Here is a 23,043-nt window from a genome sequence, read left to right as displayed (position 1 = left end):
AGCACATGAAACTAGTAAATGTTCTGTTTGTGTAAAAACAAAGTTTATCAAGAAACCTTTTAAACCTGTCACATCTAGAAGCTATGAAGCACAAACACAGATACGGCTACACGAAACGGATACGATTGGATACAACGATTCGTCAATTTCTATAAAACTAAGATACGGATACGTCTAAGGATATGCTGTTTATATATACATATATATATGTGTATATATATGTGTGTGTGTGTGTATATGTGTGTATATATATACACACACACACGCACACACACACGCACGCACGCACGCACGCGCGTACACACACACACACTGCAAAGAAGAAGAAGAAGAAGATTAGAGAGAGAAGTATGAAGATAAACGAATAACTTATTATTGAAGATATCCAAATGGTTTATATTTTGGTGGACTTTGTCGGGACTCAAATGTGAAGATGGAGATTAGATGATTCTAGTCGAGGGTTTGATCCGTTATTTATTTATTTTTCTTTTAGGTTGGGACTCGAGTAGTGAGCTTTTTAAATAGATTGCCTAATTTTAGATTGGGAAAGATTAGATGAGTTACTTGTTTTTTTTCTTTAAAAAAAAAGTACGCATAGAAATAGATACGTCAAATCGTGTGTCAGATACGTATCTGAAAAGTATATGAAAGTATAGATACGTCAAATCGCATGTCAGATACGTATCTGAGAAGTATCTGAAAGTATCGGTATTCGATATGTATCTGATATTGATTCTTTACCTCACATGAAGTATCTGTGCTTCATAGTCTAGAAGTATAGAATTATTAGAACTGATTCATTTGATTTAACTGATTTCAAAAACACAAGTAGAGGCGGAAAAAGTTATTACATTTTTTTTATTGATGATTTTGAAGGGATTGAATCCCAAGTGGAAGTGTGTGAACGCCTTGCATTTAGATAATTGATTTTTAAAGAAATAAAAACTGAAAACAAATCATGTATTTGTAGGATAAACATTTAAAATAAACATATGCATGCTAGAATAGAGGAAGAAGAGAAGAAATCAAACTTACTTTTGATGATTTCTCAAGCTTTCTTCTTCCACCGTTTTCGATAATCTCGAGCTTCTCCAATCAAGATGGACATCACCAACAAGATTGCCTTGGTATTCTCTAGGATTCAAAGAGCTTAGAAGTGTGGTCTCCAAGAACTTTGAAGAGAAAAAAGGTAAGAGAATTTCTAGAGAGAAGTTAGAGAGAAGGTGAAGGTTGGAGGGATTTTGTGTAATAAAGATCTCTTGCTCTAAATGAGCTATAATGATATATTTATATGGAGAATAGTTAACCCTTGTATTTCCCTTTATATCCTTAGTGCTAATTAATTAAATAACCCTTATTTAATTCATTGACATATTAATTAAATGACCATATATTAAATCCTATTTAATATATATACGTTTAATTAATTATCATAAATATCATATATTTATACTAGCCTCCAATCTCCATAATTTCTTAATCAATTAATTAACCATTAATTAATCATTAAATAACTATATTAAATCATATTTAATATGAAGTTAATTAACATATAAATATCACATATTTATATGTATATATCTCTTTATGAACCCAACTCATATAAATCTAATATTTGAATCTTATTCAAATATATCATATCTCTCATAATTTGGATTATAGATTATAGGAAAATTCTTATAAATAGAACCATCCAAAAAATATTTACACTTTGTAAATATTTTAAATATTTTTTTTATATTTAAAAAGGCCCCTAGACTATATCTATAAGTAACCATTATATATTAATCTCATTAATATAAAATTATCTCATTTGATTTGGACAATTTAAATCATTTCTCATTACTATCCTTTAGTGAGCTAACAAGGGGATCTTATGGACTACAAATTAGAAACTCCAATGATATGAGATTAATTGATTATGGACCTACAAATTAGAAACTCCAATGATATGAGATTAATTGATTAAACTCCTTTAATCGAATTAATCAATATTCATTAACTATCGATCACTCCACTAAAGATCGATAGCTGCACTTTTTGCACTGTAGATATATTCTGTGCCCATGGATATAACCAATCAATAGAGTGATGACTCTTCACAAATGCTCATAACTATAGCTGGGTTAAAATACTGTTTTACCTCTCTGCAGTTACATCTAATTCCTTAAGTACCTGATAACTGGCAGAAATTGACTAAGAATTTAAATGTTATTGAAGATAAAAATCAAGGTAAAGTTATAAGAAAATAAGTACAATTTCAAAAATAGAAAACAAAAAACTAAATTATTATGAAAAACAGGACCTTAGAATTTATATAATTCCTCGGTAAATTATAGTAAGATATAGATTATAATATGAATTTTGTACTTGAACTTTAAGAATTATCTATTTGGTCATAAACTTCTAAAATTATAAAGTTAGTCCTTGAGCTTTCATATTCTTTTAAAATTCACGAATGCACCAAACACAGAATTAAAAGTTTAGAGTCCAAAAAACTAAGGACGAAAATATCGTAAAAATATCGGTAACTCAGATTTATAGATATATCAGTGGATATTTAAATATCGATGGATATTCCAAAAAAAATCATGGATATCACAAAAATTTATAAAAATATTGTGAATTTTTTAGTAAAATTTTAGAACAAACTTATTTAAGTAGGAAAGACCAAAAAATCAGTATGAACTTAATGTTTCATTAATAAAGTTTAGGTCATACAAAATGAATGTCAAATGTTGGACTAATAAAAATAAACTTGAATAATTTGTAAATTAAAATTTGGATCAACAAGTACTTGATTCATAATTCAATAGTAACATGATTTTCATGGGATATTCCCACATTATATAAACAATAAAATATAAGTTAAACAAAAATGGAAAAAAAAAAACAGTGAATAAATTAAAAAAGAATAAGATAACTATAAAGTTCTTATTAAAAAATACCAATTATATAATAATTAATTAACAAAAAGTTAGACTATGAAGTAGAAAATATATTGATGGAATAAAAAGGATAAAAAGGAGAGAAGAGAGAGAAATGAGATGTAATGAAAAAAAGCTTGAAAATAAATAGCAAAAGTGATCTGAGAAAAAAGCCAAATATGATTTGTAAGGATATAATAGAAAATATTAAAATCTAAAAAGAAATTATGAATTAAATATTTAATTCAAGAGTTTATGGTCAAGTGAATTAGTGGTATAGTTTACAACCAAACATGATCGATTTAGTTTAAGAGTAAAATCAATCTAGTTTACAATCAATATTTTTTCTAAAAATGTGTATTTTCAAATATATTATAAGAAGTAAAATGAAATTTCAAAATAAAAAATAAATAGAATAAAAAGGGAAAAAATGGATGAGTGGTAAAGAGAGGATTGAAATTATGAACTAGAAAAAGAAAAAAATAACAACAAAATATAAATGATACCATTTACAAAAAAAAGAAAAAGTATATATATAGTGAGAGAATTAAAATAAAAAAATATATAATTAGAGAATTAAAAAAATAGATTGGAGGAGAGATGGTGGTTGAATGATAGAGAAAAAAACAAAGAAAGAATATAAAAATATAAATTATATAATAATTAATAGAAAGAAAAGCTAAACATATGTTGAGAGATTAAAAATGAAAAAACAAAGGGTAAGAGGAAATAAGGATGGGAATGAAACAGAAATTCTCTATAAACGTTGCAGAATTAAAAAATAAATAAAAAAAAATATCGCCGAGATATCCGCAATATCACCGATATTACCGATATTTTGATGATTTTCCATAAAAAAGATATTAATCATGGATATCTCTATCGGTATCTTGATTTTGACGATATTCGATGATATTTCCACGAAATATCACGATTTTTTCATCCTTGTCAAAGATAAAATTCAAATTTATATCTAATAATCAATTAAATTTTTAAAAGATGTCAAAATTGTCCGCATTTATTAAATACAAAATTAAAAATTTAGGCACTTATAAGATATAAAATTAAAAATTTACGAATTTATTAGATAATTTTAAAAGTTCAAAGACTAAATAGAGTTCTTTAACTAAAATTGTAAATTAACCTTGTTGAGGGTTGCTCAAGACAAAGCCCAAAGCTTACAGACAGATCCAAGCCTGGAAGCACGCGTCCCAAAAGAAAAATGTTAGTGTCTCGGGATTTTAGTCGCTAGTGAATATCTACTAATCAGAAAATAATTGAGATGGATCCACATTTGGCACCATGTAGCGCCAGAAATGTCCTTGACACTACTGCAATCACATGCAACCGTAGACGTGTGTTAGAGGATATGCTTATAAATAGCCCCATACGACTACTCCAAAGGGAGATGATAAGTAATATCCAAAGGAGAGACTTAATCTTTTTTCTTTTGTAGTTAGTTGAATTAGCCACTTCATTTATTAACTTACACATCAGAATGCAGATACAAAGATCTTTTACGCAGATCAACTTACAAAATATCAAAATTAGACCAATGGAAAGCGAACCAGGGTTAAGATCACCAGAGTTCCACAACGAAATTCAATACGGACGAAATTTGAGCACCAACAAACCTAACAATACACTTACTTCCATTCATGAAAGAATAAGAATGATGTAATTGAAGAAAAAGAAACATTGAAATTGGCTTTAATATCTTAGAAGAATATTCGTCCTCCCAAAACTAATGAATAAGAAGAACGGGTATATACCTAAAATCCATCATCATACTTCTTTAAATTAATATATTTCTGGTCTAATACTCCGATAACAATTTAACCTATAAATTAATACATAACTCCATAATTATACTTTAAAATTGTAATAATTTAATCTTTAAATTTTAGATTAAAATGATTTATCCCAAAATTTAAGAAGTAATGATTTCATCCATTTAATTTAAAACTCCTAACACTTTAAATCCATACTGGAAAATAATAATAATAATAATAAAATCAAGTGAAGTATCAATTTTTATCATGCAAGAATTAAATCTTTATTCTTTACAAATTAAAAAAAAAAAAACTTATAATTTTATAAACCCATTTAATCCTAAAACGTTTTATCTATTTACATATGCACAAGAAACAATATTATACCTTGACAACATTGTATATGTTAGGAACTAAGACATTATAATTTTTTAAGGTTATGGACTAAACCGTTCCACTAAATTTATTAGACTAATTCAAGAGAAAATATAAAGATACACAATTAAATCACCACATATTAAAGTTCAAGTAATACACCGTTCAATTAGTAAACGAACAAAGACGACAACTGCGAGTGTTCTTCTAACCCTACTTTTTCCCCTTGATGTAAGTTAGAAGGATTAAATAACCACGACATAAGAACCATATACAAAGAGAATTATAGTAGATATCAAGCAATCAAAAAAAGATTCAGAGATTTATAACCCATCATAACAATGCAAGACTAGAACAAAGAATGGTCAATTTGATTTATTACTTGGTTCATTCATCGGCATGATGAAATGAGAAGCTACATTAGTCATGCCCTGACAGACAATAAGAGATCAATTTTGACATGTGAGTTTTACTTGCAGTTAATCAAAGTAAAGGACGACCATAAATAGAACTCATAACTTCAGAAGCAAAAAACTTCACATACAATACTTTCAATGTAAAGAAGCCTTAGTCAGATGAGAACATTGCCAAGCAGATTATGATAGAATGCTTGCTTTATCACAAAGGAAATGAATGAAAGGTTTTGACATTATACCAACACAATGATCATACATGTTGAACAGAGGAGAATCTTTTTGCCACGCCCATGAGAGCTCGGTGAGCTCATGTGTATCTTCTCGATGCTGGAATATGCGTAAATATAAGCAACATGTAACGATCTGACCCCCTAGAACTTAAGTTAGGCTGTTACTAAAATACATGCATACATGACACTTAAAACGACACTCTTTTATGTTGAAATAAATACTAAATAGATAAGGAAGTTCAAAAGTTCTTTATTAAATGCAAGCGTCGAAAACAAGATTGGATACCTATAAATCATAAAGGTTAATAAATAAATATGAAAACAATTCTTACTAACAAGTTTGAACATCAAAACTAACATTAAGGGAAATATGAAAAGAACTTTAAATCTCTATATGCGGAAGCGTAAAAACTAGTCCCAGTGGCTCGATCACGGATTCTGCTTGTCCATCGTCGGTGCATCTCTACCCTTACCTGAAACATGAGAAAGAATGAGTATGAAATACTCAGTAAGTAACCCCACTACTGGGGTCAGGCTGGGCATTTATGTCCTCTAGATACCCACCTATGGCACATATACACATGAAATAAGAAGGAGACTGAGTCCTATCCTACCGTAGTTAAGCATGCCCCCTACCTCTAGTGAATTCCGAAGGAGACACAAACTGGTGAATCCCGAAGGAAACACAAACTGGTGAATCTCGAAGGAAACACAACTGGTGAATCCTGAAGGAAACATAAAATCTAAAGGGGCATCTAACTAATCAGTAAGGACAGTCACATGATCTCAACATCAAAATCACCACCGTACGAATCTATGACATACATGTAATCCTCGACATCATGGCTCTACCACATATACATATACCTCAACAGTATGTTCTATAACATTCAAGTATACATTAACATCATAGTCCTACAACATACATGTATGCCTTAATATCATCAGATCAGATACAATCATATGGAAACACAAACCATCTCATACTAACATTCAAGTATCTACGTGTATATTTAAACAATTCAGATCTCGTGCCAGAACATACTTTGGTTCAGATCATACTACATTCATCATGCTAACATTTGCCATAACATACACTCATCATGCTAGCATACAACTAAAGTCTGACCCTTGGGCAGTTCCAGTAGTAAGATTACTTACCTTAATCGAAAATCCACAGATAAAATCAGACAACCAAACGATGATAGCGGTTTGAAGTAACGACCCTAACATACGAATACAACCATTAAATTTCAGTCCAACAATAATTGCGAAACCTCAGATTCAATCCAAAATACCCAAAAGCTTACCCAGAGAACTTGATCAACAACCACTCCCAAGATTTTGACTCCAAAATCTCCTACTAACAGATTTTAAATCCCAATGGACGACGACTTGGAACCTTAAAGATATAAGGGTTAAGTCAAACTTAATTCAGTAATCGAAGCGTGCCCACAAACCAACGATAAGGACCAAAACTCTTACCAACATTCTTGCCGAACGATCTTGAATCCGCTGGACAGTCGCTGTTGTGATTTCCCAAGTTCAAATCTGAAATTAAATAAGGCGACTAATTTAATCCTTAATCCAAATTAGTGGGCATCCAAAGTCTTTCAAGAACCCTACCACCAAAGTAGATCTTACCCAAAAACTAAAAACCAAGCTACCGGAAGGCGGCGCGGTGGGCGGTGGAGAAACTGACTGGGCGAGCGGCGGTGAGTTCGGATCTGAGCAGTGAAGGGAGGCGGCGCGTCGTTCGGAATGGCAGTGAGGGAGGCGCGGTGGCGGAACTAAATGGGAAGTGAGGGAGGCGCAGTGGTGTTCGGATGAGGCGCGGCGGCGGATCTGGCAGTGAAGGGAGGCGGCGCACGTGAAGAAATTTTTAGGTAGTGAGGGAGGCTGCTCGTGCAGAGGAAGATGCGTGAGGGAGATGGGGATGAGTTTTTCTTTTTATTTTAAACTAATAATAATAACAATAACAACAACAACAATAATAATAATAATAAAGGAAAATAGTATAATTATAATTAAATCATTTCCTTATTCCACTTTATACTATTTAATTCCTTTCATTTTCCAAAGAAAATTAATTCCTGCCATTAATTTTCAACTTGAATTTCAAAATTGAATAATTTTCACGCTAATACTTAAATTCTCGCACTTATACTTCAAATCCAAAATTCCAAACATGCCCTCCAACTAAGGACAATTACTGAATTACCAAATAATAAAGTTATTGAAAATTACATTATTATTAAATAAAAAATGTGCGGGATGTTATATTCTTCCCCCTCAAAGAACTTTCGTCCTCGAAAGTTCATCCTTGAAAAAACTCCGGGTACTGAGCCTTCATTTCATCCTCTCACTCCCAGGTGGCTTCCTTGAACTGGTGGTTCTGCCATAGGACTTTCACAAAAGCAATTTCTCGGTGACGCAATGTTTTTACCTCTTTGGCGAGGATCTCTATGGGCTTCTCCTCGTAGCTCAAGTTGTCATTCAACTGTAAGGGCTCGTAGTTAACTACATGGGACAGGTCTGTCACATACTTCCTTAGAATCGAAACATGAAAGACATTATGAACTGCAAACACTGCTGGGGGAAAAGCCAAATGGTAAGCTACAGGGCCAACTCGTTCCAGGACTTCGAAAGGTCCAATGAATCTCGGACTCAACTTTCCCTTCCTGCCAAACCTCTGAATATCTTTCATGAGTGCCACTTTTAAGAACACTTTCACACCAATCTCAAATTCCAGGTCCTTACGTCTTACATCGGCATAGCTCTTCTGTCTACTTTAAGCTGTTTGCATACGAGCCCTGATCTTCTGTATTGCCCTATTCGTGGTCTGCACCAATTCAGGTCCTAACAATCTCCTTTCTCCTACCTCATCCCAACACACAGGGAACCTACAACTCTTCCCATATAGGGCCTCAAAGGGTGACATCCCAATAGTGGACTGGTAGCTGTTATTATAAGCAAACTCTATTAAGTGGAAGTGATCATCCCAGCTTTCTGAAAACTCTATGGCACAGGCACGCAACATGTCTTCCAGTATCTGATTCAATCTCTCTGTCTGCCCATCAGTCTGAGGGTGGAAAGCTGTACTAAAGTCTAACCGGGTCCCCAAAGCTGCCTGGAGACTTTTCCAGGAATTAGACGTGAAACGAGGGTCTCTGTCCGACACAATGGACACGGACACTCCATGCAATCTTACCACCTCCTTCATCTATATCTGTACCCACTTATTCACTGAAAAGGTGGGCTTTCCAAGTATGAAATGTGCTAACTTCGTAAGTCTGTCTACGACCCATATCATAGTGAAACCTTTGACTGTCCGAGGCAACCCCACGATGAAATCCATAGACACATGCTCCCACTTCCATTCTGGTACACTCAATGGCTGTAACAAGCTTGCTGGCTTCTGCCTCGGGGCTTTCACCTATTGGCACACCAAACACTTTCTGACGAACTCTGCAACCTCTCTTTTCATATCATTCCACCAGTAGTAACGTTTCAGGTCCTGATACATCTTGGTGCTGCCGGGGTGAATCGAAAATAAGGAACTATGAGCCTCTGACAATAACTCATCTTTAATGTCACTAACTGCTGGTATGCACAGGCGCCCTTGATAAATGAGGCCACCTTCTGCTGAAATCGAGAATTCGCTATCCTGGCCTGACTCCACCCTACGAACTCTCTTTTCCAGATAAGGATCGTCTCGCTGCGTATCAATAATCTTCTGCCTTAGGCTTGGTCGCACCGACAACTGTGCTAACTGTGCCATGGCCTTTCCCACAACCACTGCAATCTCTGCCCTCTCCAGTTCCCTGCATAAGTGAGTCTGTCTGGTAATGAGAGCTGCTGAATGGGCCACCTTTCTGCTTAAAGCATCTGCCACTACGTTTGCTTCTCCCGGGTGATACATAATTTCACAGTCATAATTCTTTACCAATTCCAACCACCTTCTTTGCCTCATGTTTAACTCCTTCTGAGTGAAAAAATACTTCAAACTCTTATGGTCGGTGAAGATCTGTATCTTCTCTCCATATAAGTAATGTCTCCAGATCTTGAGAGCAAAAACCACCGCTGCTAACTCCAAGTCATGCGTGGGATAATTCTGTTCATGCTTCTTCAGCTGACGTGAAGCATAAACGACTACTCTACCCTACTGCATCAATACGCATCCCAACCCATTCTTGGATGCATCACTGTAAATGACGAAACCACCTGATCCATCCGGTACTGTAAGAACTGGGGCTGAAACCAACCTCTGCTTGAGGTCCTAGAAACTGTTTTCACAAGCCTTATTCCAAACAAATGCTGCTCCCTTCCGGGTCAACTGAGTTAATGGGGCGGCTATGCGAGAGAAGTCCTTTACAAACCGTCTATAGTAGCTTGCTAACCCCAGGAAACTGCGCACCTCACTGACCATGGTTGGACGAGCCCAACCCATAACTGCCTCCACCTTTGCAGGATCCACAGAGACACCTTCCTTGGATACCATATGCCCTAGAAATGACACCTGCTTCAACTAAAATTCACATTTAGAAAACTTAGCATATAGCTTATTGGCTCTCAACATCCCAAAACTTTCCGCAAATGCTCCTAAGCTCGGCCTCTGTCTTGGAATAAATCAAGATGTCATTAATAAAAACAATCACGAAAGAGTCGAGGAATTCCTTGAACACCCTATTCATCAGATCCATGAACACTACTGGTGCATTCGTTAGACCGAATGATATCACTATGAACTCATAATGTCCATACCTCGAACGGAAAGCTGTCTTGGGTATGTCAATATCCTTTATCCTCAGCTAGTGGTATCCTGACCGAAGATCGATCTTAGAGAATACCGTAGCTCCCTGTAACTGGTCAAACAAATCATCGATCCTGGGAAGGGGATACTTGTTCTTGACGGTCACCTTATTCAGCTCTCTGTAATCAATGCACAGACGTAACGATCCATCCTTCTTTTTCACAAACAAGACAGGTGCACCCCATGGTGACATGCTAGGGCGTATGAAACCCTTGTCCAACAACTTCTACAATTGGACCTTCAGTTCCTTCAACTCTGCCGGGGCCATCCTGTACGGAGCCCTCGAAATAGAGGTTGTGCCTGACTCCAATTCAATGGCAAAATCTATCTCCCGCTACAGGGGCAGTTCGGGAAGATCTTTTGGAAAAACGTATGGAAAATCCCTCACTACTGGCTCCGAAGTCAAGGTGACTTCATTCTCTCTAGTGTCCACCACACTGGCCATAAAGCCCCATGCTCCTTGGTCAAATAGCCTACTGGCCTTCAATGCGGATATCACTTTGGGTAGAACTACGGTCCCAACCCCTTTAAACTTAAAACTGACTCCTGTAGGAGGGTTAAAGATGACCTCCTTACGGGAGCAATCTATACTGGCATGATTAGCAGCTAACCAATCCATGCCTAATATAACATCAAAATTGCACATATCTAAAATTATCAGGGTTACATCTAATGCGCGATTGACAACCTCTACCTGACATGCTTTTATCTTTTCTGTAGCTAACATGATCTCTCTTGATGGAGTGGAAATGGACAATGCAAATGGAAAAGGTTCTGAGTCTAACATGGCATGCCTCCCAAATACAACAGATATAAACGAGTGCGAAGAGCCAGAGTCAAATAAAACAAGAGCATGGTGTCCCAAAATGGGAAGTGTACCTGTCATCACGGTGCCTGACTTCTCAGTCTCACGCCGAGTGGTAGAAAATACCCTTCCCTGCTATTGTTGGCAGCTCGGGTCTCCTTGGAATGAGCTTACGGGTTGGCTCCTGTGTTTAGGCGCATTCCTCCTCGGGCATCTATTTGACATATGTCCCTTCTGGCCACATCGGAAACAAATCCCAGAGCCGGCTAGACAACGTCCCCAATGTTGCTTACCATAAGTGGTACATATCGACCTGTCCTCCCTACCAGTTACAGCCTGGGAACCCTGTTGTCCCCATTGACGTGGAGCATTCACTGTGTTTTGGCTTCTCTGCTGATGTTCAGGAGCCCTGTGCTCGACCTTCCTTTTCTGCCCTGCGGAGGTCCCAATCCCGAGCGACCTCCTGTATTCCTCTCCCACCTGAGAGTCGACATCAATCCTCACGGCGGCCCTTAGTGCCGCAACATATGTCTTGAGATCCAAGGCATGCACCATCCCCCGCAGTCCGCTCCTCAGGTCCTAGATAAGTCTCTCGATCCTCGCTGCCTCAGTGGCTACTAGCTCAGGAGCAAAGCGAGACAGCTTATTGAATTCTTGCTCGTACTCCTCTACCGACATAACCCCCTACCTCAAGTTCAAGAATTTTGCCTGTTTATTGTATCGGGTGTTGGCCGAGAAGTACTTCTCATAAAAGCGTTCCTTGAATTGTTCCCAGGTTGCAAGTTCACCACCAGTATCAATCATCTTTTCTGCTGAACACCACCAGATTTCCGCGTTACCAGTCAGCATGAAGACTGCGCATTGGAGCTTGTGCTCTTCCGGGCACCTCATAAAATGAAATATTGTCTCAATAGATGACAGCCACATCTTTGCATTGATGGGGTCCTCCAACGATCCATCAAAGAGGCGGGGGTCATACTTCCGGAAATCCCTTAGATGTTTGGCCTAAGAGACAGGCCCTGCACGTCTCTGTCTTGTGGTCGGGTTTGACGTAACGACTCGGGTGGCACCGATTCCTCCTAAGCCTGGGTCTGGGCAGGCTGCCCTACCATTGTGCTACGGATTAATTCCTGCAACTTTCCCATTAGGGCGGTCGCAACAACTTCACTAATTCTAGCCTCCATCGCCTTTTCATCAACTTGGTTCACAAGCGGATTTGGAGCTGTCGGAGCAGTCTGACTACTCTCAACTCTTTCTGTTTGCTTTTCTTCTCTAACTGTCTTTCTTGTTCTAGGTTTTGGTGCCATGTCCTGTCATAAATTCGTACGTTAACTAACTATTCCTGGGTCTTTCTCAGGCATCATGCATTTAAAACACTCATTACTGTTCTCATGTATGCATTGAAACTTTCGTTAGTAGAACGTACCTGGCGATAACGAGGAATCCGTTACTGGGCCACAGGGACTATCTAGACTCACATAGTAAGTCAGTCTACAGAACCCAAAACATGGGCTCTAATAACAACTGTAACAACCCGACCCCCTAGGACTTAAGTTAAGCCGTTACTAAAATACATGCATTCATGACACTTAAAACGACACTCCTTTATGTTGAAATAAATACTAAATAGATAAGGAAGTTCAAAAGTTCTTTATTAAATGCAAACGTCGAAAACAACATTGGGTACCCATAAATCATAAAGGTTAATAAATAAATATGAAAACAATTCTTACTAACAAGTTCAAACATCAAAACTAACATTAAGGGAAATATGAAAAGAACTTTAAATCTCTACATGCGGAAGCGTAAAAACTAGTTCCAGTGGCTTGATCACGGATTCCGCTTGTCCATCGCTGGTGCATCTCTACCCTTACCTAAAACAACAACATGAGAAAGAATGAGTATGAAATACTCTGTAAGTAACCCCACTACTGGGGTCAGGCTGGGCATCTATGTCCTCTAGGGGTACCTATGACACATATACACATGAAACAAAAAGGAGACTGAGTCTTATCCTACTGTAGTTAAGCATGCCCCCTACCTCTGGTGAATCCCGAAGGAGACACAAACTGGTGAATCCCGAAGGTAACACAAATTGGTGAATCTCGAAGGAAACACAACTGGTGAATCCTGAAGGAAACACAAACTGGTAAATCCCGAAGGAAACACAAAATCTAAAGGGGCATCTAACTAATCAGTAAGGACAGTCACACGATCTCAACATCAAAATCACCACCGTACGAATCTATGACATACATGTAATCCTCGACATCATGGCTCTACCACATATACGTATACCTCAACAGTATGTTCTACAACATTCAAGTATACATTAACATCATAGTCCTACAACATACATGTATGCCTTAATATCATCAGATCAGATACAATCATATGGAAACACAAACCATCTCATACTAACATTCAAGTATCTACGTGTATATTTAAACAATTCAGATCTCGTGCCAGAACATACTTTGGTTCAGATCATACTACATTCATCATGCTAACATTTGCCATAACATACACTCATCATGCTAGCATACAACTAAAGTCTGGCCCGTGGGTAGTTCCAGTAGTAAGATTACTTACCTTAATCGAAAATCCACAGATAAAATCAGACAACCAAACGATGATAGCGGTTTGAAGTAACGACCCTAACATACGAATACAACCATTAAATTTCAGTCCAACAATAATTGCGAAACCTCAGATTCAATCCAAAATACCCAAAAGCTTACCCAGAGAACTTGATCAACAACCACTCCCAAGATTTTGACTCCAAAATCTCCTACTAACAGATTTTAAATCCCAATGGACGACGACTTGGAACCTTAAAGATATAAGGGTTAAGTCAAACTTAATTCAGTAATCGAAGCGTGCCCACAAACCAACGATAAGGACCAAAACTCTTACCAACACTCTTGCCGAACGATCTTGAATCCGCTGGACAATCGCTGTTGTGATTTCCCAAGTTCAAATCTGAAATTAAATAAGGCAACTAATTTAATCCTTAATCCAACTTAGTGGGCATCCAAAGTCTTTCAAGAACCCTACCACCAAAGTAGATCTTACCCAAAAGCTAAAAGCCAAGCTGCTGGAAGGCGGCGCGACAGGCAGTAGAGAAACCGGCTGGGCGAGCGGCGGCGAGTTGTTTGGAATGGCAGTGAGGGAGGCACGACGATGGATTGAATGGGCAGTGAGGGAGGCGGCGTTCGGAATGGGCAATGAAGGAGGCGCGACGGTGGATCTAGCAGTGAAGGGAGGCGACGCACGTGAAGAAATTTTTGGGTAGTGAGGGAGGCGGCTCGTGCGAGAGGGAGATGCATGAGGGAGATGGGGATGGGTTTTTCTTTTTATTTAATAATGATAATAATAATAATAATAATAATAATAATAATAATAATAATAATAAAAGGAAAATAGTATAATTATAATTAAATCATTTCCTTATTCCACTTTATACTATTTAATTCATTTCCTTTTCCAAAGAAAATTAATTTCTGCCATTAATTTTCAACTTGAATTTTAAATTGAATAATTTTCACGTCAATACTTAAATTCTCACACTTATACTTCAAATCCAAAATTTCAAACATGCCTTCCAACTAAGAACAATTACTGAATTACCAAATAATAAAGTTACTGAAAATTACATTATTATTAAATAAAAAATGGGCGGGATGTTACACAAGATAACAGGATTGTATCAAAGGACACAACAAGCAGACCTAATGGACTCAGCAGATCCTTGAAATTTTCTATTATTGTAAATAAGTCTAACATGATCTCTCTCTCAAGCTTAAAGATACAAGAAAACTATCCCTTTGGATATTCCCCTAGTACTAGCCTTTTCGAATTCTTTAACTTCACTAGCATAGATCTTAGAGGAAAACAAAGCAAACAACTCAGAATTCAAAGCTCACTGGCTCCAGAGATTTCCATATAATAAGTTATCTTTATTCTTTTGCAGCTGCCTTTGGACCATCCAACTAGGTTGGGGTGGTGCGATTCTTCTCCTCTCCATAAAGTTGGGTTGGTATCTTCCAACCTGCAATAGATATGAAAGCAGTGTATTGCATCTTAACAATTGAATCGGCATCCTTTCCATCAGCCTTTGGGAACTAAACAAAAATTTCACATTCACAATTGCTCATGGAACAATCAAACATGATTGAATCTTTCTATGGCTCATAAGAAGAGGAACACTGTGTAGCAGAACATCCCACGAGAGAGGAGGAATCGATATCAGTATTGCTTTCATGTGAAGAAGGATAGGAGTAGGACGATAGTTGATAAGGATTCTTAATGTCAACGGAGGGTGTATCTAAGTGCACATATCAGTCTCAAACAGATTCCACTAAGTGTGATGGAAGTAATAATCAAGTAATGATCAGTTCCAAGTTTTATCATTTATGCCCACCAGGTTGGGGCTAGGATCGCATTGACTAAGACTCGTGCAACTTTACAATGAGACTCCATTAACTTCCATTTGCTAGCTGTTTTCAGCAAAGTCAAAATGGTCTTAAAGACAAAGGTGTACCATCTAATGGAGATATAAGATCACAAGACGTAGAAACTATGCTTCTGAGCAAACCAAACAATTATTGAAACCAAGATTACTCTTGGAGGAAACTATTGATTTTAACCTATCTATTACATGTATTGATCGTTCCCTGAATGTCATTTCATCTGTTTTCCCACTATCTCAAAATGCAACCTTAGTCTTTCTATTCGGCTTAACAACTGTAAAACACCATCATGAATCCCAACAGCTCAAGTTTCACTTGCCAGCCATCATCTCTTTTTACCACCCAAAATAATGAAATTACTTGTTTGGACAGTGCAAGTAGAAAATAGACAACACCATCATGAGCCTGCTTATTAATCCACGATGGATGGTTTAGGTTTGCGCTTCTCTACCTAAGTTGGAGATTAAAGCAGTGGTGTCGCCTGCCATCTTATGTTATCAGATGCTTTCTTAAAGTATGTTTTTTATTCCCAAAACCTGCACAGTTTTATCTACGTAATTGTGTTATGAAACGCTTTATAAGAAAATGTTTGAAATGAGTCGCTACTTAGATCCTAAAAGGAAGCAGTTAGCAAACTCTATTCCTAATTCCCCAAATAATCACTCTTATTGTGTCGTCGTCTAAGACATTGTAGGTAGATAGTGTAGATCTTCACCAATCAGTACTTATGCAAGAGAATTGATTGCTCTTATTGCATTCTAAGTATTTAGACAGTATCACAAGAGAGATGGATAGAAAAGGCTAGCTGCTGATAAAGATCCCAAGACAATAACTTTGTCAATGCTATATCATATCGATTAGAAACAAAAATGAGGTCCCCTGATCAAGTATCTTTTATGACAAAAGAAAAGTAAGAGCAGACAAAAAAACCCAGTTGGGCCATCTCAATTCTTTGCATCTAGGACAACAAAGATTCTATATCACATTTAAGTTGAAAAGAATATCATGATATCAGTTGGAATAATGATTATTAATATTTTGAAAATTCATATAAAATGGGCCAGCCAAAGCTTAAACATATCTTCTAGCTGGAGACCAGTAAATTATGTCACTTATTATTTACATAAAAATAACCAAATATAGCAAGGGAACACATAGCTGTGGACCATTATAAACTTACATGGAATAAGTAGGCAAAGCATACGAGCCAATCTTTGGAATAGCAGTAACACCATTCCGAAACAGTTGCTACAAAACAAAACAAACAGGTCATCAGGGATGTGCTTGATACCAAAAAATATTTCATCCTGGTTGTTTACAGATTGAAGAATTGATATAATTCCAGCACCACCAAACAATTCATCACACTAAACTCCCATCGGTTTATTACTAATTCTTCCATCTCGATTACGGGCGTGCCGAACTGTACATCATTCCAAATACACGTAAAAGTACTACACTAGAAATGACTTGATCTTGACATTTTCCATTACTAGCAAGGAATATCCAGAAATACATTTCGCTAACACGTAATTTACGAGGTTCAACGAGCAATTGATAATTTCACCTCCTAGATACTAACAATCAGTTTATTGTTTAACATGGTTGGACTTCACACTCCTGAGCTATGTGTTTCAATTCCATAGTAAGATAATAATACAGCCAAGCAAATCCACTAAGAGAATTAAGGTTCAAATCTCAAGAACAATGATGTAAACAACATATCAAATCCAACCAAGAAAAGCAGGGAAAAAAACATGAGTTTTAGTTGCTAAGATATCAATGGCTAAGAAAATCCCAACAAAGAGGAAATGGGAACCAAGCATTTCTCCATAGGAAAAAGAAAAAGAAAAAAAAAAGGAATACAAGACAATCATTGTACGGATTCATTTGGCCAGCTAGCTTTGCTTGGAACGTTGTTCAGGATAGAGGACACATCAAAGATATATCTGCAGTGCAAGAAGAACACAAAGGGATTTCATATGCCAGATAACTATTTAAAGCAATATGGGGAAGAGGGAATTTTTTTTTTTTTTTTTTGCAAAAAGAAAAGGGGGGGTTTTGCAGCAGAAGCACACACGTGAAATTTTTGTACAATTTCCATCGATTCTGCTCTGAATTTGGGCCCATAAAAACATACTAAAGAGGAGAATAAAACAGAAAGGGGTAATCTGGAAGATATCTGAACGAATGAAGAAGCTGACCTCAAGAAAATGAGATGGGGTTTTGTTTTGCTTTTCATCTTCTTTCTTTCTTGGCGTGCTTTGCTTATCTTCTACAGTTCCTTCTCTTCAGACCCATTTGAAAGAAACAAACCCTAGAGCCTGCAATCTGTGTGTTTGTTCTGTTCTGAGTGTGAAGTTGGGGAAACTTTCTGAAGGCCTCTGCTTTTCCTTTCCTTCAATCACATGGATTTTTTTTGCTCTTAATATCAATTGTTTATTGAAAAAGAAAGAGGGTTTTGGGGTTTGTGTGTAAAGATTTGTTCTTTATTTTTGCCTATGTCTTTATATCACAAAATGGGTCTTTTTTTTTTTTTTTTTAGGGAAAATCTTTCATTAAATGTTAGAATTTCTTTGTTTGGTTTAGTTTGTGAAGTTTAAAAATGGTAATGATTTATTTTTTCAAATTAAAAGGTTAAGAAAATTCAGAACAATTTAGTCATTATAGGCTTTTTAGTTTAAAAAATAAAACCGTCATTATAACTTAATTAAAATTTTTTATCATAAAAATTAAATTTTTGCGAATTTTATCATACAACTAAATTGTCAAATACTAAAGTGCAAGAACTACATTATAAATTTTTAATTGAAAGTTTAAATTGTTATTTCAATCTTCAACTTGAACATAGTTAAGTTCATTTAAGTACACATAATCGATTAAGAGGTCATAAATTTTAATTCTAAAGAAGAAAAAATTGTCATTTCAATAATAATAATAATAAATGAAAAAAAATTAAATATGATTTTTAACCTTTAAACATTTTACATGGTTTTTTTTTTAGAGAATTTACTAGTTGGACTATAGTTTTAACTTTAATTTTTCTATTTCTAACTTGATTTTTAATGTTCAAATCCTTTACCCAAAAGCGATGACAAAAGGTGACGTGACTTTTTCTTTTTTTGCTATTTAATCTCTATTTAGAAGGATTTTTGCCACTAAAATAAATTTAGTCGTGTTTTTCAGCTTTGATCTCCTCTCAAGATTGTTTTCGCGTTTTAAATGTTTTTTTAGATAGTATTTTCCTATGATTGATGATGAGGAGGTGAGAGATTAGAAAGTTTTGTTGGTTGTTATTTTTTTATTTATTATTTTTTTAAAAGAAAAAACTTAATGTAAGATGCTGACGAGGAAGGTATGGGCAACTTAAAAATGGAAGAATAAGTTAAAATAACTCTAGCATGGACAAGGACACACACAGAAAATCCATCTTAAAAGAAAAAAACCCATATAGGTAGTTTAGAAAAAAAGCTCATTTGAGTATGACGCGCACATAAAAGCATATGCTATCTACTAAAAAGTTAGAAATTCGATTTTTCTAACACCACACGTTGTTGAATGTAAAAAAAATCTTCTAAATGAGTTTTAAGGTATTGAAATTGAACCAATGAACATGTATAAATATGAACATATCAATGAAAATGTAGTACTCTATTCTACTTCTAAAAAAACTATAATTTTTTTTTTTAAGCAAAAAGTAAGAAGCAAAAGAATAAGAAGGCCAACTACTCCCTCACAACCTTATCAAGAATGAGAGGAGAATACTATCTCTAAAAATATCTTTCAAGATCAAAGAACAACCAAAGAAGATGCCAAAACCACAATAGTATGAGCTGCTTTGCTCTCATCTCAAGGAATGTTTCAAAAAATTTAATGAGGACTCCAATTTTGGCATAAGGAAACTCTTTTCTATTGAGAAGCTTGATGACCTCCAGCGTGTTAGATTACACCTCTAATGAAGAAATCCAAACTTTATTTCCCCTTCCAATTATATATGTCATAAAATGTACCATTTGAATATTATGGCATACATGAATAGTAGAACTAAGATAAGTTCTTTTAACTTCATTGGAGATTCTTAAATTGTTAAATCGTTTTGATACACATTTTTTTTTATTTTTTTTGTTTTATTATGTTATTATTATTATTATTATTTTTGGTGAAAGAGGTCTCTGCCTCACAAGGAGAACAATGTTAATATTTCTCACTTTTGTAAAATCTCTAGTAAGGAGAACAAAGTTGCTCACAATCTAGCATCTTCGGATCCTCTTTGTGGCTCTTTGGGGTTTGGAAAGATGTCTTTCCAGCTTCTATTCTTCCCTTTATTCTTGAAGGGGGTGATGTGGTCTTTCGTTTTTTGTGGTTTGGTTTGAGTTTCTTAATCAATTTATGTTTTTTTTTTAAAAAAAAAATCCTTGCGTAATTGAAAATAACAATAAAAATTGGTGATGTAAATCATATTTGTAACCTTTTTTGTTTAGAGAATGATGTTGATTTTTTTAGTACAATAGACACAGAAAGAAATTTAAGAACAAGGTAAATCATAAAGAATGACAAAATCTACCCATGGAAGATGGTCTTCAAGCCACACAATCGAGTGTCCAAAAACAGTGAGCATGGATAGCTAAATCATGAGCAACAAAGTCACACTTGTGATTAACCCAAAGGAAACCAAGGATCGAACCACTAATGAGAGCATCAACAAAAGCCCGTACCTCATTCATAATGGTAGAACTCCCAACCAAAAGATTCTAAAGAATTTTGGAATCAGTATCTGTTAGGTTTTTGGCAAAAGTTTGAGTGTTCTAACTCTAATTAAACGCCTTTTATGTATTCTCTAGTTTGAGAGTGGGAAAAGGGTGTGAGTAATATGAAAGTTTTGAGAGAGTGCTCTTGTAATTGGGATCAAGAGAGAGAATTGTTCTGTGTGATTGTAACAAATTTTCACATATTGAATTTCATTTTGGTGAGCCGTGATTTTTCTTCAAGTTGAGAGTTTTTTATGTAAATTCTTGTGTTTCCTATTTTATTGGTTTCCTTTTATTTTCTCTATTGTTTTTCTACTTATTCCTGCAGTGAGAAATGGGAGATTTTTCCAAACAAGTGGTATCAGCGCGTTAGATGCGTAGTTTCTTGAATTTCTAAGTATGCTCTGTGGTTGTAACATTGTCTGAGCTACCATTTGTGAATAGGGTGAGTTGTTCACTGTCTGTTGTTTTGCTAGGAAGTGAAGTAGATGTGTGTCAAACTTTATGAGTGCAGTAAAGTTTGATGTAGAGAAATCTGATGGAAGGATCAACTTCGACTTATGGCAAGTGCAAGTCAAGGATATGTCGATACAATCTGGGTTACACAAAAGCATGTTAAGCGGTGATGGTGGCCCAATGCAGTCTAGGAGTGTTCCAACAAAGGTTTCAAGAAGAGAGTCTTTAAGCAGAAGATATGCTATTGGGAATGTAGACTGTTTGAGTGCATGAAAAACAGAGTAGGTTCATCAAAGGGCTCTAGATTGGATGCTGACGGTGTCTTTCTTGTCAGGAGAGACGGTGACTTGCTTTGGAGAAGACAAAATTCATCATTGTGGTATGTCTGCTTTACCATGATAAAGGATGTGATGTTAGCAGGTCCACAGTTTGCACACCGGATATTGACTTGGTAATCTTGTTGCCAATGTAGAATTTGTTGGATTTTTGGCAAAATATTAAAAGTACAATTTTCCCACGTAAAAAAGATTTAGGAAAGTCATGAGTTTGTCCTACACTGAAAAGGTCTAGGAAAGTTATGGGCTTTAAGTACTATTTGTCCTACACTGAAAAGGTCTAGGAAAGTCATGGGCTTTAAGTATTATAAAAGGTGCCTACGCCTTTGGTTTTCAATTGTCTCAGTTAGAAACACTTTAAGCTTGAGTGTACTAACTCTAATTAGATGTCCTTTATGTATTCTCTAATTTGAGAATGAGAAAAGGGTGTGAGTGGTATAAAAGTTTTGAGAGAGTACTCTTGTAATTGGGATCGGGAGAGAATTATTTTGTGTGATTGTAACAATTTTTCACATAGTGGATTTCTTTTTTGTGGGCCATGGTTTTTCTTCGGGTTGGGAGTTTTTCACGTAAATTCTTGTGCTTCCTATTTTATTGGCTACAATAGAAGTGATAGGTTTTTCCCCACAATTTCAACCCAGAGTGGAGAAATATCAACCTCGAGAGCTCTAGAAACACCATTAAACATGTAAATGGCCTCTGCCGGATACACGAGCTTGTCAAAGGAAGATGACTTTCCATAATAAGCATAATATCACTATATGAATCGCGAAAAATGGCACTGACAATCACTTCTCCATCTTGATAAGCTGCATTAGGGTTCACCTTACACGAGTCTATGGGAGAGGCTAACCAACGAGTGGCCTCCTTAATGATGAAGGGAGGATGAAGCAAAGGATTGAGATCCTGCTTAGATTGACGATCAATATATTCCACTAGGTTCACCGCCCACCAAATAAGATGAAAAGTTGAAAAGATATGGCCATAGGAAACCAAGAGGTTGCGCTTATGTCAAATGGTGGATGCGATGAGGTTGAAAATTTGCACATCCAATTGGTTCAAAATTTCACCAGCCCTGCAAAGAAGAGAAGCAATATTAGTGTAGTGCAAGTAAAAAAAAAAGGAAGGCTAGGAGGCCAGAGGGACCAAATATGTTTATTTCCCTTACAGTGCCAAAGAGTATAAATACTCGACTCAGGGGCACAATAGTAAAGTAGGTAGTCTTTTCCGCCTCGTGATTTTGATTCTAAACGTGCTTAAAATGACAGAAGAGAATGGTGATGAATGAATATGATTAATGGAGATGGATGAAAGAGTGATTTCTCTCTAGGTAAGAGAATCAAGTGATGCGTTGGTAGTGGATGTGTGTACACCTTGTGAATGCGTACAAGTTCTCTCAAGTTAGACCCAAGTATAAATCTAACTTAAGTTTTCGGGTAAGTCCAGGGTCGAAAGCAGGGACTCTAGAATACTTCTAACACAAGCCTTGTTTTTGGATCTAATATAAATGTTTCCTAATTAACTTGAGAAATATTGGTTATTTACACTGAGGTAATGACACATGCAAGAAGAAATAGGAGTTTAGAGGGAGAAAGGGATTTATGGATGATTGGTTCTAAGTGTAAGTGGTATTTGTTGATTTCCTAGCAAGTTTAGCAAGCTTATGTGAGTGCAATGAAGATGAGATGAAGATG

At 36.0% G+C, this 23,043-nt stretch overlaps 1 protein-coding gene across 26 annotated transcripts; it reads right to left on the bottom strand.

Moving 5' to 3' along the window:
• Window positions 1–5,946: 5,946 nt before the first annotated feature.
• LOC120088181 (uncharacterized) lies at window positions 5,947–18,294 on the bottom strand. 26 transcript variants are annotated; one of them, XR_016523744.1, is made up of 9 exons: window positions 18,015–18,290; window positions 16,991–17,058; window positions 14,414–14,588; window positions 14,255–14,320; window positions 14,080–14,171; window positions 13,931–13,995; window positions 13,380–13,468; window positions 13,134–13,212; window positions 5,947–6,193 (listed from the first exon to the last, which is right to left on the bottom strand). XR_016523744.1 is itself a non-coding variant. In XM_090305736.1 (6 exons), the coding sequence occupies exons 1-5, from the start codon at window positions 18,050–18,052 to the stop codon at window positions 13,169–13,171; spliced, it is 306 nt and encodes a 101-aa protein (XP_090161862.1). In that variant the 5' UTR covers window positions 18,053–18,294; the 3' UTR covers window positions 5,947–6,193; window positions 13,134–13,168. The 26 variants fall into 26 exon arrangements, 13 of the variants coding, with proteins under 13 accessions (XP_090161862.1, XP_090161864.1, XP_090161860.1 ...); XR_016523745.1 differs by lacking the exon at window positions 5,947–6,193 and adding an exon at window positions 17,677–17,759 and having other exon boundaries at window positions 12,970–13,212; window positions 18,015–18,213; XR_016523747.1 differs by lacking the exon at window positions 5,947–6,193 and adding an exon at window positions 17,693–17,759 and having other exon boundaries at window positions 13,077–13,212; window positions 18,015–18,294.
• Between the last annotated feature and the right edge of the window lie 4,749 nt (window positions 18,295–23,043).

Source organism: Benincasa hispida, chromosome 10 (assembly GCF_027475165.1).
Source record: "Benincasa hispida cultivar pf3 chromosome 10, pf3_genome.v1.1, whole genome shotgun sequence".
Lineage (NCBI taxonomy): Eukaryota > Viridiplantae > Streptophyta > Magnoliopsida > Cucurbitales > Cucurbitaceae > Benincasa > Benincasa hispida.
This window is presented reverse-complemented; position numbering and strand designations above follow the sequence as displayed.

What these genes read in the sequence shown, in the direction of transcription:
- LOC120088181 (XM_090305728.1), bottom strand. Translation starts at nt 17,940, where the DNA reads ATGGGCCCAAATTCAGAGCAGAATCGATGGAAATTGTACAAAAATTTC. An exon ending in AAATTGTACAAAAATTTCAC is followed by an intron (nt 17,760 to 17,890) that starts GTGTGTGCTTCT and finishes CTTGCACTGCAG; the next exon opens with ATATATCTTTGATGTGTCCT. An exon ending in GCTTTGCCTACTTATTCCAT is followed by an intron (nt 14,589 to 16,990) that starts GTAAGTTTATAA and finishes CTTCACTGCTAG; the next exon opens with ATCCACCGTCGCGCCTCCTT.